The following is a 17,514-nucleotide window of genomic DNA, read 5'->3' on the forward strand; positions in this document are numbered from 1 at the left end:
TGCCTCCCGCTTCCGTCGCCGTAGTGACGTAACATGTTTCTCGCGTGGCTATTGGCTGGAGCTGACATCTCCATGGACATGGCGGCTCCCGGCAGCCCTCGGGGTTCAGCTGCTTCCGGAGAGACGTGTCCGGAGCGGCAAAATGGCGGCCGGGCCGGGGTCGGGTCCAGCCGGTCAGAGCGGGGAGGGGGACGAGCTGTTCGACGTGAAGAACAGCTTCTACATCGGGGCCTACCAGGCCGCCATCAACGAGGCACAGCGGATCAAGGTGGGGGTATCGAGCGGGGTTAAACCCATGTTGGGTTTAGGAGGTTCCTGGGTTTAGTGCCCATGGGAGCTGTTGTTTCTTCTTCTCCTTCCAGCCATCGAACCCCGAGAAGGAAATTGAGAGGGACGTGTTCTTGTTCAGGTCCTACATTGCACAGGTGGGTCGGATTTACAGCAGCACGATGTGATTGTAGGGCTCAGGTAGGGCAGGGTATGAACCTGAGCTCAATGCAACACAACTGAGTAATAAATAGTAGTGAGCAGGAAACAGGTGCTGGAATTAGGAATAAAGGGGGGGTTAAAAGGGGGTAGTTAAAGGTAGTTTGTAGAAAGAAGCAAAGGAAACTTAAAGAGTTTATGGAAACAAGGAAAGGAAACTTAAAGGTGGTTTATAGAAAGAAGTAAAGGAAACTTAAAGGTGGTTTGTAGAAGTAAGAAAAGGAAACTTAAAGGTGGCTTATAGAAATAAGGAAACTTAAAGGTATTTTGTAGACACAAGGAAAGGAAACTTAAAGGTGGTTTGTAGAAATAAGTAAAGGAAGCTTAAAGGTAACAAGTAAAGGAAACAAGGGGCCTGGAAGAGCAGGGAGGATGCAGGTAAGGAGTGAGACCTCACAGATGACATCAAGCAAGGAGGAGAACAGATAATGTAAATACCAGAAGAGGAGTTGCATCCCCCTGATAAGAACAAGAGGGGGTCTGTGTGCTAAAGAACTATTGAATATGGATCAGAATTCTGAGAACTATTGACTATGTATTAGAATTCTGAGAAATCATTGACTATGTATTAGATGTACCTATATCTGTGTCATGATTTTACAAGTCGGGGTGCAAGTTTGGTGGAGCTATCCCCCTTGCACCCGGCGCTGGAATAAATGTACCTGCTTTATAACCCATCTCTGGATTATAGAGTTTGATTCTGCAAGTCACTAGGCTTTTTGCTTTACCTTTAACAGAGAAAGTATGGGGTTGTGCTGGATGAAATTAAAGCCAATGCCAGTCCTGAGCTCCAGGCTGTGCGGATGTTTGCAGAATATCTTTCAAATGAGAGTCAAAGGTAAGTCTGAAAATGAGTTTGTTTCACAAAGAACGAGTTTCTAAGCGAAGAGTTCATAGAAATATGGTTTTTATAATGTCTGGCTTTGGTTTTGCCACAAAAAAGTAGGTTTTCTGATGGCGAGGCATTTTAAACACTTCTGTTTCCTCACCCACACTGTTGCAGGGATGCAATTGTTGCTGATTTGGACAAAAAAATGGCAAAAAGTGTCGATGTGACCAATACCACTTTCCTGCTGATGGCTGCTTCAATCTATTTCCATGACAAAAATCCTGATGCAGCTCTACGTACTCTACATCAAGGGGAAAGTTTGGAATGGTAAGTATAACTCGATCTGGCATCTCTGAGGTGTGTGTTAGCAAAGTCTCTCTCATGTAGGGAGAGGTGTAATAGAAATGCCCAGGATCTGGCTTGTCTCTGAAAAGCCTTGAAACCATTGAGAAACTCTTGAGAGGTTTCCCTTTCAAGTAGTGATGGATGTGGTGCTCAGTCTGCAGTATAAAATCTATTGCTCCCTTGTGAAACTTAAGAATCTGATTTATTGATCTGCGTGGATTCAGAATTGCTGAAGTGAGTACTATGGCTGTACACCAGGAGGGCAGCTGGGAGCTTCCCTGCTTTGAGTCCTGCTGTGAGCTCTGCTGGCTTTGTTGGCTGCCTGTATAGATAGCCCTGGCATGAGTAGTGCATCTGTGCTAAGCACAAGGAGTGATAAAACTCGTCATTATTACAATTGATTTGCTTTTATTCATTGCAGCACGGCGATGATGATCCAGATTCTTCTGAAGCTTGACAGGCTTGATCTGGCTCGGTGAGTAGGCTTGTCTGTGTCACTTTATTCCTGAATAGTGAGCATAAAGGGGTTTGAATCTCTAGGCCTGGGTTTCTTCCTTTCCTTACAGAAGTAAAACAAGGAGCTCTTCCACAGCTTGTCTCAGTGAAACATTAGGAGGTAATTATGCCTCCTTACTAGTTTGCTATGGTTATTTTTCTATTAAGGTGAAAGAGCTTGAGAAAGGAAACTTCAACCTTCTGTTTGCATCTTAGAGGACTAAGGCCTTGTTTTCCTTTTACACAACTCCCACTTTTGCATCCACAGCAAGGAACTGAAGAAGATGCAGGAGCAAGATGAAGATGCGACCCTCACTCAGCTGGCTACTGCCTGGGTGAACCTGGCTGTAGTGAGTATCCCTAGTCTACGATATCTGAGAAACAGCATTCAGACAAGACTCTGTGCTTAGTTTGTGATGGCCTTTTACCAAGTTACCACCTTCTCATTAAACTTGTTTTTTTGGTGCCTGCAACTGGTTGGCAAGAAATTGTATTGTAATGAAGAGTTGCAAATAATCAGCCAAAAACACGTGTTGTCTGTTAAGTCCAGATGTCAGGTGTTTGAAACCAGTCTCCTAAGATTCAGTAAACTCCAAGGTATGCGTGCAGTAACCTGTTACAACAGTAACAGTAACCTGGGGCTAAGTTTTCCTTAAGATCTTATTTTCCTCTAGGGAAACATTCATCCTCTAATCAGTGCAAGCTGCTGCATCTGAAACCTTTCTAAAGCAGGAATGTTTTGAAAAGCCAGGTTGTCTGTACCTGGGTTTAATTGTAAGATCTCATTTCATAGTCTTTTATTACGTTATAATGTTCTTCGAAACATTAAGTCTGTGTTCTGAAGTGGTTCTTTTGAAATGTTTCTTGATCTTTTGATCATTTAAGTGCTTCTTAATATTTAATATTTTTGCATTCCTTTCATCTGTAGTCTTACAGTGATCTCTCAGAGGAGACTCTGTGAATGACAACAGCTCATTTTATAACCCTTCAAATTAACTTCTTGGCCCCTTTCTTTAGCCACAAAAACAGAATACAGCCTTCTTAGCAATACACAGTGAAACTGCATGCTTGTGTCCTTTTGCAGGGTGGTGAGAAGTTACAGGATGCCTATTACATCTTCCAAGAGATGGCAGACAAATGCTCCTCCACCCTCCTCCTGCTTAATGGGCAGGCAGCCTGCTATATGGCTCAGGGCAAGTGGGATGATGCAGAGGGGGTACTTCAAGAGGCACTGGACAAGGTACTTAATGGTTTTGCCTGGTAAATTGGCTTGAATCTAACTATCTCTTATGCATAGAGGCTATAACAGCAAGGAATTACATGATGCTTTATGAAAATGTCCCTAAGAGTGGTTGCTATTAACATCTGCCTTCTACTCTACATGTTCTATTAAAGTGAGCTATGGGCTCGTCAGTTCTTGCACAGCAGTGCCAGGTGTTACACTTAGTCGTGGTAGGGGTAAGTCACAAAGACAGGTGATTGTTTTTCTTTCCAGGATAGTGGCCATCCTGAGACCTTGATCAACTTTGTTGTCCTGTCACAACACCTGGGCAAACCACCAGAGGTGAGGCTTATTTTATGGTACTCAAGAAGCAGATCAGGCTGCTCTGCCTGGGGGCAGGTTGTGTGTTCCTACTGTGCCTAATAACGTTTGGGTTTTGCAGTCTTGTGTTCTCATTGGGATTGGTGTTAACAAAATAAAATAGATTTGGAGTTTTGGGGCGCGGGGTGGTATTCAGTATTCAATAAAGTCTGTCTGTAGACAGGTGTATGTACTTCAGAGGAAAACCTGGGGTGGAGAAAGAGATCTCCCAAGTTCTGAGCTTGATTTTCTCCTTTTGTTGAATCTGCTATTGAAGGTCTTACTGATTTAAATGGGGCTGCTAACATCCAGGGTGCTGAAGAAATCAGCTCTTCTTCGCTCATTGAGAACGAAGTCATAGAAGTATCGGTTTAAACTTTTTTGGCTTTTCTTGGTGTTGTTTCAGTATTTAAATCTCCCTTTTTCATCCCGTCAGGTTACAAATCGTTATTTGTCACAGTTGAAGGATGCACATAAAAACCACCCGTTCATAAAGGAGTATCAGGCAAAGGTACTTGTTATTTTGCGATATGAAACTGAGTTTATAATGACTTATAGCAGTAAGAGGATGGGGCAGAGGGATTTCTTACTACTAAGCATCACTATGGTTCTGAAAGGGTCAGCCCATGTTCCTTCTCCAACATCTAACCACTGCCAGCAATGTTTCTAGCCCTCGTGAGATGCATTGGGAAATGATCAACATCCAGATTGAGTATCTATACAACATATATAGATGAAGTATACCCTGAATTTGGTGGCATCTGGAAAGAAATGCTTTGAGGTCCATCTAACCCAGATTACAGGCTTGTTTGTTAGGGTGAGACACTGCTTAAATAGAGGAAATCTTCTGGATGAGAAAGAATGGAGGGGATGGGCAAAGGAAGACAACAAGGAAAGGAAAATGAAATAATAGAGAACTGATGTGGACAGTTTGCTTTTTAGAATTCATTTTGCCCTGGTTGATAGAACTCTATAGCTGAGAGTTACTGCAAGTTTTATGACATTTTTCAGTAATGTTTGAAATTAGTTCATTATATTTTTGTTTCTGGTTTGAAGGAGAATGACTTTGACCGACTGGCCATGCAATATGCCCCCAGCGCCTGAGGAGAGGGGAACAGAGCTGCTCTATGGTACCTGGGAAGTGGGGTTGTTATTCAGAACCTTTCTGGTCACATGGAAAAATGGCCTTTGCAAGTTGGGTCTGGTGTAACTCACTGTGGCAGGGTCTTGCAATGCAGGAAATCATTGCTAAGTATGTATATAACATGTAGCTACTTGAACTTGGTAGCTAAAAAGCCTGTGTTGTGGCTTTCTTGGGTTTTCAACTGTTTAAAATACGAATCAAGTTTGCAACACTGTACCTTAAACATTCCTAATAAAGCCTTTTCTGGATCTGTGTGCCCCTTAATTTACATTCTGAAATGGAAGTGATTCTGTTCTGAGCCATGTCATGTACTGAGGATGTTATACCTATGGGGGGAGAGTGTGAAGGTTCACTTCAAGTATCAGACTTGGGTTGGTGGATGAATCCTGAGTCCTGGCTGTTCTTTCAGTCTGATAATGACTCCATTTAGGTTAACGTCCTCCGGAAGAAGGATGCACAGCTGTAGGGGTTACTGCTGGGGAGAGGGAAAGCTTCCCCAGAATAGAAATAATCCAATTGTAACAGGCTCAGCCCTGATCTTAAGTTGATAAATGCAACATCTCGTGTCCTGGAGCCAGGAAAGCATTAGAGCTTTCTCTTAACAAAGTACATCCTGCAATACATGCAGAAGTCTATTTATCCCCAGGCATTCCTGAGAAACGTGATGGTCGTTGCACCTGACGTATAATGGAACATAATAGAGCACCGTGTGATGATGCCTTGGACTCCCGTGCAGCATTTCAGGCTGCTCTTTGTGTTGGTTGGTTGTGTTGTGTCAGAGATACGAAGATCCCATCTGGATCCCTCAGCGGGGCCTCCTGAGCCTCTAATATTTGATTTCTCTTTTGAATTTATCTTTTGGGAAGCGTTTTTGGGGGGGAGGCAGAAGAAGGGGGTTTATACTACACTGTAAATGTGTCCAACTGGCATTTCCTTTGTGCCCACCTCGCTGTGATCGCTCTGAAAGAGCTCATTGTCTCTTTCCTTGGCTTGTTTAGCGAGCAGCTCTTTTCAATGAGGGGTTATTCATGGTCCAGTCTTGGATGAATGTTTCCTTTGTGGAGCTGTCTGAGGGAGATGTGAAAGGGGCTTGTGTGCTCAGGGCGGCCATTACCCACTTGATGGGCCATGATAAATTGACTTAAAAAACGTAAACAATAAAAGCAAGTGCCATAGTAGGAGCCAGCGCTGTCAGTGTGAGAATAGGAGGGGGGGGGATGTGTTGGTCAGAGCTCTGAGAAGAACGAGTTTGTGTTTTCTCTTTGCTGCCCCAGACCAATTAGAGAAGTTGAAATGACTCTCCTGGAATGGCTGTGGGCAAAGCAATGACTTTTAGAAGGCTTCAAACTCATCGCTTTACATAGAGTTCCATAGCTGGGTTTTCTATTTATGAGCGATTATTTGTCTGTTTCTGGTTAGTAGGGGAATCTTCCTGCTGCACTCAGGTTGTCATTGAGGTGCAATAGGCACCAATTTCTGCTCGGTGGCTGATGCAGAACGCGTTGCTCTGAGGTTCCTCAGCAAGGAGAGACTTTGTGTCAGCATTTCACATCGATTGCTTTTAATTGTGAGCTCCTTGATGAGTTTTCTGCTCTATGATCCAGCTGCTGGAATGCAGGCTGCCCATGTTGGGGATCTCAAAGGGCTGTTATAAGGGCTGGGTATGAGGTTTGTGTTTCTCCAGGTCCATCTCCTTATCCCAAAGCCTTTAGTCATGTGGTTGAACTCCTGCACCTGCTGTAACTCTAATGGGGTGGTGGAAACACCTGCTTTCTTTGCACTGTAAGGAGAGGATAAAGCTTCCTGGTGTGTCAGGTGGAACAAGGAGAAGCATGGAGACTTGTCTGCAATAATGAATGGATGGTGAGGATGCTGAAGGTGGAGGGCTCTGCTGGATGCTGTTGCCAGGTGCTGGGGTTGCTGATGGTGGCTGATGTCCATCCGCAGGGCCCAGCTGCTCCCATTGCCCTGTCACAAGGTGCCAAATGACAAGGTGCCAAATGACATCCCGATGTTTGCGGGCGGTTCTTTGCCGTCGGGGCTCATCCTAAAACACAGCGATCGCATCGCTTACAGATCCCAACGTAGCTTCATTCATTCATCTCCCATCTCCAGGCCCGTCATGAGCCGGCTCCGCTAATTAACAAGCACCGGACGGGCCGGGGGGGCGGCTCCAGGACCCGGTAACGGCGGCTGGAGGGGGGGGGCTGGGCCGGCCCGCCCCATCGCAGCTCATGCGCGGTGCCGCTGTTCACGGCTGGGCCATGGGCGAGCGGCGCTGAGCGCCATGCGGGGCTACGAGCCCATGCCCGGCTACGGGCAGCTGCTGCACCGCGGTTATGGCAGCCTGGCCGCCGCAGTGCGGGGCTGCTCGGATTGCGGCTGGGAGCTGTCGAGGAGAACGTGGGCTGAGAACGCGAACCTGCGTTGGGGAGAGGTGCTGCTGTGCGGGCTGTGCGCGCTGGGATGGACCGTGCTGCGCCGCGCCGCCGCACGACGCGTGTTTCGGGTCAGTACCGGGGGCTGCGGTTCCGTGGGGAGCTCGGTCCGGCGGCTGCATTGAGATAAAACCCCCGTGGGATCGTTGCTTTTCTCGCTGCGGTTGAATCCTCATTGCGCAGAGCAGCCGGTCCTCCATCCCCCCCCCACCCCGCCCGGCTCCATCCCGAGCTCATTCTAATTCTCCGCGTTCTAATTCTGCGGAGCCCGAGTGGATCGTTATATAGGGAAAAACAGGGATAAATCCCCTGTGTGCCCCGAGGGGGGCATTGAATGAGCGGAACCACCCCGGGCAGCATCCTGCATCCCCTGGGCTGGGGGTCCCGTTGCTTTATCCCTATTCCCTGTGCACTGGGGTCGGGTTGGGGGCTGGGGGTTATTTCTTGCAGGTGCCCTGACAGCTCAGGCTGTGCAGGGGGAAGGACACGGCCACATTTCTCAGCATCAGCTGCGGTTTGCATGAAAAATGTCCTTCCCAGCTTCCCTTCCCTGGTGGTGGTGGGGATGGCTGCGTGCTGCAGTGCCGGGCTGACCTTCAGAGCATTGGGGATGCTTCCATCCAGCCTCTTCCATCCAACCTGCTCAGCCACCGGGTGGGTTTGCAGCCCATCATCCCCTCCCTGTTAGTGCGGTGTTTTGTAAGGAACTGAATGAACGGGACTTCCCTGAGGGTGAGGAACAATCCCGATTGATTTTGGTTGTTATTATTTCACTGCAAAAGGCATCCGTAATGAAATGAACCCTGTGCTTCATTATGATGGCTCGGTCCCAGCAGGAGCAATTTCTTCTTCTTTGCCTTCCCAGTGAGGTGCTGTGTGCTCTGCGGTGCCGTCCCTGCAGCCTTGAGATGATTGGAACAACAGAATTAAGGTGGTGGGTCAGGTGGGAGTGCTCAGCTCTCAGCTGTGCTCTCGTCTCCCCATTGAGCAGTGATGGGAGCTCAGGGCTCCTTGTGTCTATATGGGCAGATTAAGGAGAGCTACCTTGCATCATGTAATGAGGCTATCAGGACTTATGTTGCTGAGGCCCCCGAAGCAGCTCTGCATTTGCTTTTCAGAGTTGATTTTACTTATCCATTTAGAACTGGAGCTTGACCTTGTGCAAAGTTCCAGTCCAAGGCCTACGGAGCCATTGGAAGCTGCTGGGTGTCAGTGCTGATGGCTGGCTTTCTGTGCAGGGCTGTTTCCCCTTATTCCCTGCAGCCCTATCTGGGATGCATGTGGTGCTTAGGAGCTCTGGGCTGAGCAAGGCTGGAGGTAACTACAGGTCTGCTGTAACAAATGGGATGTATTCCCTTTGTGCTCCAGTTTCTCCTTGTAAAAGGCTCAGCTTTACAGAGCGAGTGTGAGAATAAAGCTCTTGGAGCTGTGCAATCCGCTGTGTGCCCCGGGAGGACACTTGGCAGCGTGCAGCAATGCTGAGGTATTGTTCCCAGGGAGAAGTGGGTCATGTTTGTAATTGCAGAGGAGCAAGGAAGGTTCATCAGAGCCACTTCTTGCGTGTGCTGCAGGGGTGAGCGGGTGTGTGATAGCATCAGTTTCCTCCCAGCAGACAGGTGGAGGGGTGGCAGCAGTGAGAGACAACTGTGTGTGTGTTTGCTTTTAATGGAAGAACTTGAAGCATTTCTCTGTTTGTTCTGCTGGACTCGCAATGGGAGAAGCTGGACATTGTGGCTTTAGGCAGATGTATGAGATGGGTTTGTGCTGTGTGCGTTCTATATGGGCAGAGGGGCATTCAGCAAGAGGCTTCCTCAAAGTCAATGAGAAAGGAAAACCCTCTTGTTTAACTCTGGGGGAGGAAACTTCTCCCACGTTCAGGACTTTGCCTCCCAGTGCAGACTCAGAGCATCCTTCCTCCTTTTGAATGCCTTCACTTTCCTGCCAGAACTGAAATACAGTTCTAAAACTCGATGCACTCTGTAGAATGCTACTTTCCTGCTTATAAATAATAGATCTTTACTGCTTAGGTTGTAACTCTGTGTGTCTGCAGAGGAAGTGACTCTCACCGTGAGACCTTGAAGCCTGAACCGTGCGTTGCACCTCGCTTTGCTCCGCTGTGAAACCAGAGCCTTAAAGCCTCTTCCTGTGCTGTTTGCATTGCCCTGCTTTGCTTGGTGGGAGCAGGAGGGCAGCACTTGGGTTTCTCCCCACAGCAGCGTTGAACCTTTGTCACAAAACCGTTGCTTTGAAGACGTGGTGGAGTTTCTATGGGTGATGGGAAGGCAGGATCTGAGAGCTGGATTAAAAAGCAGCGACCTGAGCATCACTGTGTGAGCTGAGCATCCTGCAGGGCAGCTGAGCCCAGCAGCACCCAGTCCAAACGTGTTCTGTTCTCAATGAAAGCTCCATTCTGCCTGTGAATCTGGTGGCTCTCAGGTCCCCCCTGGCTGTAATGGCAGTGATTAATGCCTCCTGGTTTGGGCCCACACACTGCAGATAATGGCCAACTTGCTGCCTCACTGTCAATAATGTGTAGGACTTTGCAGTGTCTTCTGCAAGGAAAAGTATTGAGCATGTTGTAAAATGGCTCTGGAAAACAGAATTTCAAGGTAAGTGCTACCATGTAGTCCCAGCACTGATGTGGAAGCTGGAAGGCAATGCTCCCTATTCTTCCTTTTAGTGATTTATGTTATTTATCTCCATTTTACAGTATTGTCAAGACTTGTTTTTTTTTCCAAGCCCAGAATCAGGGCATGTGAATGGACGGAAATGAGCAGAACCCAGAGCAACCCCTGCTGCTGGCTCTTCTTCACCCACCTCCCCGGCTCATCCCGCTGTGCTCTGCTCAGCATCTGAAGCACAAACCGTGGCAGCTCAAGGGGGGGGGGGGAAGCCACAACAATGGGCCTTTTCTTCACCCCGGGAGCGAAGCTGCAGGTCTCAGAGCGGGGGCTGCCCTCCCTTGTGCTGCTGTGTCAGCACTCAGGCATGAGAAGGTTATTCAGCCCCCGTTTGGCAGCTGCGTTGGGTCTCCAGAGGGGGGGGGTGTCTGCTGTTGCTTTTCTCTCCATGGGGGAAAGAGCTCTCACCCACTGCTGTGCTCTTTCCCAGCCCCCCCCCAGGTTATGCCAGGCAGCGTGTGGGAGCTGGCACAGCCCTCCCACCCTGTTTCCCATTAATTTGATGAGTGAATCAGAAGGTTCTTGTGAAGGTTTGTGGGGGAGTATCGTGGAGGAGGGAGGAAGAGCTGGTCGCCCTTTAAGAGCAGCCCCGTTACATCACTTGCCAAGAGCTTTGGGCTCCTTTCAGCCAGAGCCAGATCCACGGCTCCCACAGCAGCACTGGTTGCCTTTAGCAACAAGCATCTCCGTGCTATTGCCATGGCAATGACAGCTGGGTAGTGGAAGGGCATCTCCTGCCTTGCACATCTCACACCTCACCTGCCCTGAGGACAGGTTTGATGCTCTGTTACCATCTCTGCCAATGGCCCAGGCATCCAGAAATGGATTTCCCAGCGGGATGTGCCACGAGTGATGGTCCTTATCGTCATCTCAGCCTGCCTGGAATAGAAATGTAGCAGCCTTCAGCCTTTCCAGGTGGGGAATTGAGGTGTAGAGATGCAGCTGAGTGACTTGGCTGGTGATGGACAGCTCTGCTGCAACAGGGTTGTGGGGTTGAGCCCTGTGTCCTAAATCCAGTCCCTAATGAAGGGTGCAGGAATGGTAAAGGTCTGCCATAGCAAAACATTGAGCTGCCTGAGCTGCTTCTTTGCTCCACTTTATGGAGATACAAATAATTGATGCTTTCTGGGCTCAGGACTTTCTGTCTCTGCATTATTCATTCACCCTTCAAGCTTCCTTCTCTTTTTCCTGCCGTGACTCCTGCTGGAAGAAGCTTTGGCAGCAGTGATGTTCTCAGCCACGCTGTGAATGCAGGATGCACCGGGGAGGCCGGAGCTGCCCCTCTTTGGCTGCAGGGGTTGTGGGCAGCTCTTGGCAGAGCATTTGTGGGGCTGTTGCTGCTTCCAGGTTGGAATTTCCCAGAGCTTCTCAAAGCTCAGAACAAAGCACTTGTAGTCTGAGAGTGGAGTCCTTTGAAAACCTGACACAGAGAGGGGCCAAAAGCCAGGCGGGCCTCTGCATGGGGACAGCTGGAGCCTTAATATAGCCCTTGAGCATCAAGGAGCCAAACACAGGCTGCAGAAAGTGCTGACCTGGGGCAGGGTATGGTTACTTTGCAAGCATTTTGTTTTCATCTTAGGGCTTATCTCTCCCAGTGGAGCTCTTCTCTCCCCCCGGGGCCTCGGGGTGTGTTATCTCTGTTTCTGGAGTGACAGTTCCTGCTGGATGCTGTGATGCTCTGCTGCAGCCGGGTGGAGGCTGCTGGGGCTGGTAGGGCCCTGTCAGCCTCGTGATTAGAAGCAGAGATGGTGTCTGGTGTTGCTCAGCTGCCACTGAGGGAAAACATCAGTGCTGAGAGCCATAGCTGAGCTGAGGGTGCGCTCACTCATCCTGCAGAACACACATGATCTGAGCTGGGGCAGCCAACGCTGTCCTTTGTTTTACTCCTGGGGAGCTGAGCTGTTTAATGCTGTGATTTCAGAGCAGTCTCTGGCCTCTCTTGCTGTTGCAAAGCAGTGAGTATCAGAGGAGCGATGCTCTCATCATCCTCAGCGTCGTGGGGAACTCGACGTGAGAAAGTTTCATTCTTAATAGACTGAGCGATCCACTGAGCTGCTCATCCTCCCCTTCATCACTTTGGCCTTATTTGGGGAGGCTTCACCTCCTGTCTCTGAGTCCTGACCAGCAGGAGGGGTGCTGCAAACCACAGGTCAGCTAGAAGAGCTGCTGGGGATGTGGGTGAGCCTGGGGTGATGGAGCAGGAGGAGCAGTGCCCCAGCCCTACATACATTACATGCAGGGTTGCTCCCCACAGTGCTGGCTGTGCAGGAGGGTTTTGTGCCCCCTCTGGCTGGAAAGCAGCAGCAGCTGCATTCAGGACTCAGCAAAACCATCACTTCCTCACTTGAAAGGTTCTTTTCTGGGACCTGGCAGCTCTGCAAAGCCCAAATGCATAGGGTGGTATTGTTAGAGCTTCCTCTTCTGGATTTCCTTATGCAGATGGGACTTGATTTTATTACAGTTGTATTGATTCTGTTCTGCAACAGCAAGCTGTGGTCAGCCTTGCTCCTGGAGCTGGGGTGATGGAGTGATGCCCAGACCCTGGGATGTATGCTGTGGATTTCCTCCTCCTCTGCTATAGGCTCTTGCTTTTGCAGCTTTCCAACATGGCCAAGGCTGAGTGCATGAATCTCCAACATTGTATTAGGCTCCTTCTAAAGTCTCCCAGCTCAAGCTGTATAGAAGCCTAAAAGAATGAGGCTCATGTCCTTGGTTTGTGCACACAGTGTTGAAGGCCCTTAGGGATGCTGGGTTCCACGTGGTGACATTTCTCCCTTCTCCTTGCAGCCCTTCGGTGAGTGGTGCAAGCTGCAGCCAAAAGATGCTGCCAAGATGCCTGAGAGTGCCTGGAAGCTGCTTTTCTACACGATATCATGGTCCTATGGCTTCTACCTGCTCTTCTGCACTGAATACCCCTTCTTCTACGACCCGCCGTCTGTCTTTTATGGTACAGTAAGAGTGAGGGAGAAGAGGGTGTGGATTAGGATGTCCAGGTTGATAGAAAACCTGAGTTGAATGGGGGAACTGGAGTTGGTGGGAGAGAAATTCTCAGACCAAGCCCCCCCAACATTCACTTTTCTGTGATGGTTTTAGTGCAGAGCAGACTGTCTCTGTTGCTTTGTTACAGAGAGGGTGTCACCTAGTGGCTGCTGCAGACAGCAGGGTCTGGGATGGGTCTTTGGGTCTGGGATGGGTCTTTGGGTCTGGGATGGGTCTTTGGGTCTGGGATACGTCTTTGAGTCTGGGATACGTCTTTGGGTCTGGGACACCTTTGGCTATGGAGGAAAGAGGGGTTGAGGAATTAGAGTAGGAAGGAAGTAAATCAAGGCTTCTGCCCTAAGGGGGAACGGGTCTGATGCCAAAGGAGTCTGGCAGCCAGGATGGCTGGGTCGTCTTCCAGCATTTACCTCCTTTTCATCTGGGAAGCCCTGAGTGGAAGCTGAGCACAGCTGAGTGATGACAGGCACCCGGGGCAGCTCTGGCTGCTGCTGGATCCTCACTGTTAGCATTCCTGTCTCTCTGATGCTGATGAAAGCTCTGTGCTCCTGGCTCTGGCTTCACCCTGAGTGTCTTTATCCCATTCTAGACTGGAAGAAGGGCATGGATGTGCCCACGGACATCGCTATCGCCTACCTGTTGCAGTGCAGCTTCTATGGACACTCCATTTATGCCACCGCCTACATGGACACATGGCGCAAGGACTCTGTTGTCATGCTGCTCCACCACGTGGTCGCTCTGACCCTCATAGCCTTCTCCTATGTGTTCAGGTGAGAGCCTCGGCTGTCATTCTGTCCCCCTGTGCTGTACCTGTGCCAGCCTTGGGCAGCGTGCATTAAGGCTGTGGCCTTTCTGTGCTCCCATTCATCTCATGAACATGTACTGGGGGACTCGCCCCATGTTATTCTTCCTACAGCTTACCCTGTACTCCCACAGCAATCCCAGAGCTAACAAACCATTGCATAGTGCCAGACCTGCCCTGCAATATGCTGCCACACTTTGCCTTTCCAGCCCTTATCCTGCATTATTCACAGAGCCCATCTACTTACAGTGTGGTGGGCAGCGTGTGCTAACACAGACCTGGTGGTCCAAATCTCCCTCCCTCCCTGTTCCCCTTCCTTGTAGGTACCACAACGTGGGCATCCTCGTGCTCTTCCTTCATGATATTAATGACGTGCAGCTGGAATTCACTAAGCTCAATGTCTACTTCAAGCACCGGGGGGGTGTCTATCACCGGCTCAACGACATCATCTCCAACATTGGCTGCCTCACCTTCAGTGTCAGCTGGTGAGTCTGTCTGTCTATAACCCAGCCCTGATCCCATTTCCAGCTATCCTTGCCAGCTTTTGCAACCCCCCCGGGGTACAGCCTGCTGGGTGTGTGTGCATGGGAACCAGTTGCTATAAACTGTTTGGGAAGAGGTTCCCGCAGAGCTTGACCCCATGCTGAGCTTGGAATCCTTCTGTAGTCACTTTGCCGTCTGTCACCACAGAAGTGCCTGTGAAATTTCTCTTGCAGCATGACAAATGACCCCAGGGGAGGAGGAACTGTTCCCATTTTCCCACTCGTTTGGTTTTAGCATTAATAAACATTATTTTCTGGTGGGTTTTTATTTAGAGGGGGGGGGGAGAAGAAGCAAATGGGACGTGGGCCTGTCCCAGATTCCAGCCCTGCTGCTTCTCTAAGGGGAAAGGCAGGAGGGAAAGATGAAGAGCAGAGATAGATAGATAAATGACTCCCGGGTTGATGCTCCTGGAGCATCCCCTTGTCTCCTTCCTCCCTCTCTGCAGGCTGCTCTGAAAAGCAGAGGTGGCAACAGGAACGATCGATATGAGGGGGAGGAGAGCAAGGAAGGCTTTGACTCATAAATAAGGGCTGCACAGAGCTAAGCAAACCTTCCAGCTATTAGACTCTGCTGTTCCCCCATCCAGCTGAGAAAGCCTGACACTGTAGGATTGCCTTTACTCTGAGAAAGCCATTGCTCAGGCCTGTCTTTAGTGCTCAGCCAATAGTCATAGTGCCCTCACTAATGTACCTGCTCACAGGGTGCCTGTGTGAAGTCCTAGATCCAGGCCTTTAAACCCAAATCAGATGCCGGGGGCAGGGGCTGCCATCTGCAAGAGGAATTGACAAGGGAGGCTGTGCTGGAGGAAGCTGCTCTGGGGCCATTAATCCCATCCTGCTCCTTCTGCCCTGGCAGGTTCTGGTTCCGTCTCTACTGGTTTCCCCTCAAGGTGCTCTACGCCACTTGCTACTCCAGCCTCCAGTCAGTTCCTAACATCCCCTTCTACTTCTTCTTCAATGCTCTGCTCCTTGTCCTCACTCTGATGAACATCTACTGGTTTCTGGTGAGTAGGGGAAGCTCAGCAACCCCTACGCTGCCTCTCCTGCTGTGTAATGCCTGCTGCCTGCCTCCCTGGGGCAGCTATGGGAGCTGCAGGTGTAGGGGGGGGTTGAGTGGGAAGGGAGGAGGGCAACTTGTGCCCCCAGGGGGCCCCTTGGTGCTGGAACTTCTAATGTTGTCTCTCACCTTGGGGATCCGTGGGAAGGGATTGTAACAGGCTGCCATTGCCTGGGGGGTCCTTGGCAATGGGGCAGGTGGGGATGTGATTACAGGCACCTCCTGAGGATCTGGGGGAGGGGTGGAGCTGTGCCATGGGCTGGGCTGGGTGGTAACCAAATGCATTGTGTGGTGGTGATGAAATCAGTTAATGGCATTTGTAGGAATGCTCATCCCAAGGCTTTGGCCACCCCTATGGGAGCTGAAGAAGAATGCCCCCATGCAGCAAATGGGAGCTAATTGGGTTGGGTGGAACAGCTCTGAGTCTGGAGGTGATGGCTGACGGTGTCTCTCCCTCTGCAGTACATCGTCCTGTTTGTGGCCAAGGTGCTGATGGGGCAGGTGCATGAGGTGAATGACGTGCGTGAGTATGATGTGGAGGACAACAAGAAAACCACTGCAACCAAGAAGAAAGAGAGTGGGCTCCAGCTGCCTGATGCTCTGAAAGAAGGGTGCGTGGGCAGGTGGTGACATGGGCAACTCCTCTGGGGTGGGAGAAGGGAAGATCATGGAGCAGCATTCAGAGCATCCACCATTGAATCCTCACCTTTCCCTTCCCCTCCTCACCAGGCAGAACTGGTTCTATGTGTTCTATTGCTCCTTGAGCAGCATCTGCTGTTCATGTGGGGCACAAAGTCAGGTGAGACGCTGGATCCCACAGAGCAGGTCTGACTGACAGGGGACCGGTCTCAAACTGCCTTAATGAGCCTGTTATGGCAGGTCTGACCTCAGCAATGATCTGTGAGAGTAAGGGAGGGAGAATCAGTGCAGAGGCCAAAGCTCATTGTCTGCTGTGCTCTCATTCACAGGATGCACCTGAAGAACGGACTTGTGAAAGACAAGCGGCTGTAAGAGTGTGGATGCTGCAGCCTGGCTGGATCTGGGGACTGACCCAGATCAGGACCCTACGCTCAATCCCAGCAAATGAAAGGCACAAGAAGAACTTAATCCCCAACACCCCCTTCACCCCCTGCCTGGAGCCGGGGAAGAGATGCCACTGATGGAACAGGGCCCTGCCAGGCCTTGCCTGTGAGCAGGCTTCACCTGATGCTGTGTACTTTCTGTAGCCCGTACATGCTGGTTCAGTTGAGAGGCAGTGGCTTTGCTGGGCCAGGTAGGATTTGGAGCTGGCTTTAGGTCCCCTGGTGTTTCCTCTCTCACTCCATTCCTCAGCTATTCCCAGTTCCTTTGTGATTCCTTCTGTTGTTTGCATTGTCCCCTCCCCATCGCTCTACTTTGGCAGCACCAAGGGGTCCTCTGACACAGCCTCAAGCTGGGGAGGGGGACGTCCTCTCCTCCATTGGCACTGCAGTATTGGGCATGGGGAACCCAAAGCCAGCTCTGCCCCAGATGCCAGCAGGCAGCAGAGAGGGGAAGCAGTGCACTTCTGGGCCTTGCTGACCTGGAGGGGTCTGTAACTCAGAGATATCTGTGTGTCTAAGGAAGCTGTAGCATGCAGCACAGTTGCCATGTGCAGGTCTTCCTGGAAACCCAGCCCTAGAGCATTATTCCTGCCCATGATGAGGGCCAGGACATCTCATTTGCTTAAAAAGCCCATTTAAGAGCCATCTCCAGCCTCTTGCCCAGCAGTGTCTGCTTGCTTGAGTGAAGAGCAACCAACCTCTGCTCCCTGTGCTGGTTTTCCAGGCAACACCAACCCAAGCCTGGTGTGGTCTGGGAGCTGGGCTGGGTCATCCACCTCATTGCTGTGAAGCCCTAAAACTGGGACTGACCCAGCACAGAGCTCCCCCCATCCCAAGGCAGCGGTTGGATGCCGGATGCATCCATTCCGAGCATCAGAGGTTGGTTAATTGTATTATTTTTTATTATCTTATTTTTGTACTGTTTGATCTCTTGACATTGATTTGACTCCAGGGCTGCCCACGTGAGCCTCAGGGAAAGTTACAGGGTAAATTGAAAGCAAAATGTGGCTTTGGCTTGATGGAAACTGCAAGAC

General features: G+C 50.1%; 2 protein-coding genes across 6 annotated transcripts; both read left to right on the forward strand.

Annotated features, from left to right (window-relative positions):
• Window positions 1–57: 57 nt before the first annotated feature.
• On the forward strand, window positions 58–5,129 carry COPE (coat protein complex I subunit epsilon). Of its 2 annotated transcripts, XM_085517822.1 has the most exons (11): window positions 58–127; window positions 171–268; window positions 363–425; window positions 1,224–1,324; window positions 1,490–1,642; window positions 2,082–2,135; window positions 2,424–2,505; window positions 3,240–3,395; window positions 3,651–3,719; window positions 4,174–4,248; window positions 4,794–5,129. In XM_085517822.1, exons 1-11 carry the CDS (start codon window positions 73–75, stop codon window positions 4,839–4,841), a joined length of 954 nt encoding a protein of 317 aa, XP_085373948.1. In that variant the 5' UTR covers window positions 58–72; the 3' UTR covers window positions 4,842–5,129. The 2 variants fall into 2 exon arrangements, with proteins under 2 accessions (XP_085373948.1, XP_015741605.2); XM_015886119.3 differs by having other exon boundaries at window positions 126–268.
• Window positions 5,130–6,953: 1,824 nt separating this feature from the next.
• Window positions 6,954–17,487, forward strand: CERS1 (ceramide synthase 1). 4 transcript variants are annotated; one of them, XM_085517820.1, is made up of 7 exons: window positions 6,954–7,064; window positions 12,788–12,947; window positions 13,587–13,767; window positions 14,123–14,284; window positions 15,198–15,345; window positions 15,861–16,009; window positions 16,367–17,487. In XM_085517820.1, the coding sequence occupies exons 2-7, from the start codon at window positions 12,833–12,835 to the stop codon at window positions 16,407–16,409; spliced, it is 798 nt and encodes a 265-aa protein (XP_085373946.1). In that variant the 5' UTR covers window positions 6,954–7,064; window positions 12,788–12,832; the 3' UTR covers window positions 16,410–17,487. The 4 variants fall into 4 exon arrangements, with proteins under 4 accessions (XP_085373946.1, XP_015741598.2, XP_085373947.1 ...); XM_015886112.3 differs by lacking the exon at window positions 6,954–7,064 and adding an exon at window positions 7,131–7,390 and having other exon boundaries at window positions 16,367–17,391; XM_085517821.1 differs by lacking the exon at window positions 6,954–7,064 and adding an exon at window positions 8,855–9,928.
• Window positions 17,488–17,514: the final 27 nt, after the last annotated feature.

This window comes from Coturnix japonica, chromosome 16 (genome assembly GCF_054131305.1).
Source record: "Coturnix japonica strain WE chromosome 16, WE-NBRP24, whole genome shotgun sequence".
NCBI lineage: Eukaryota > Metazoa > Chordata > Aves > Galliformes > Phasianidae > Coturnix > Coturnix japonica.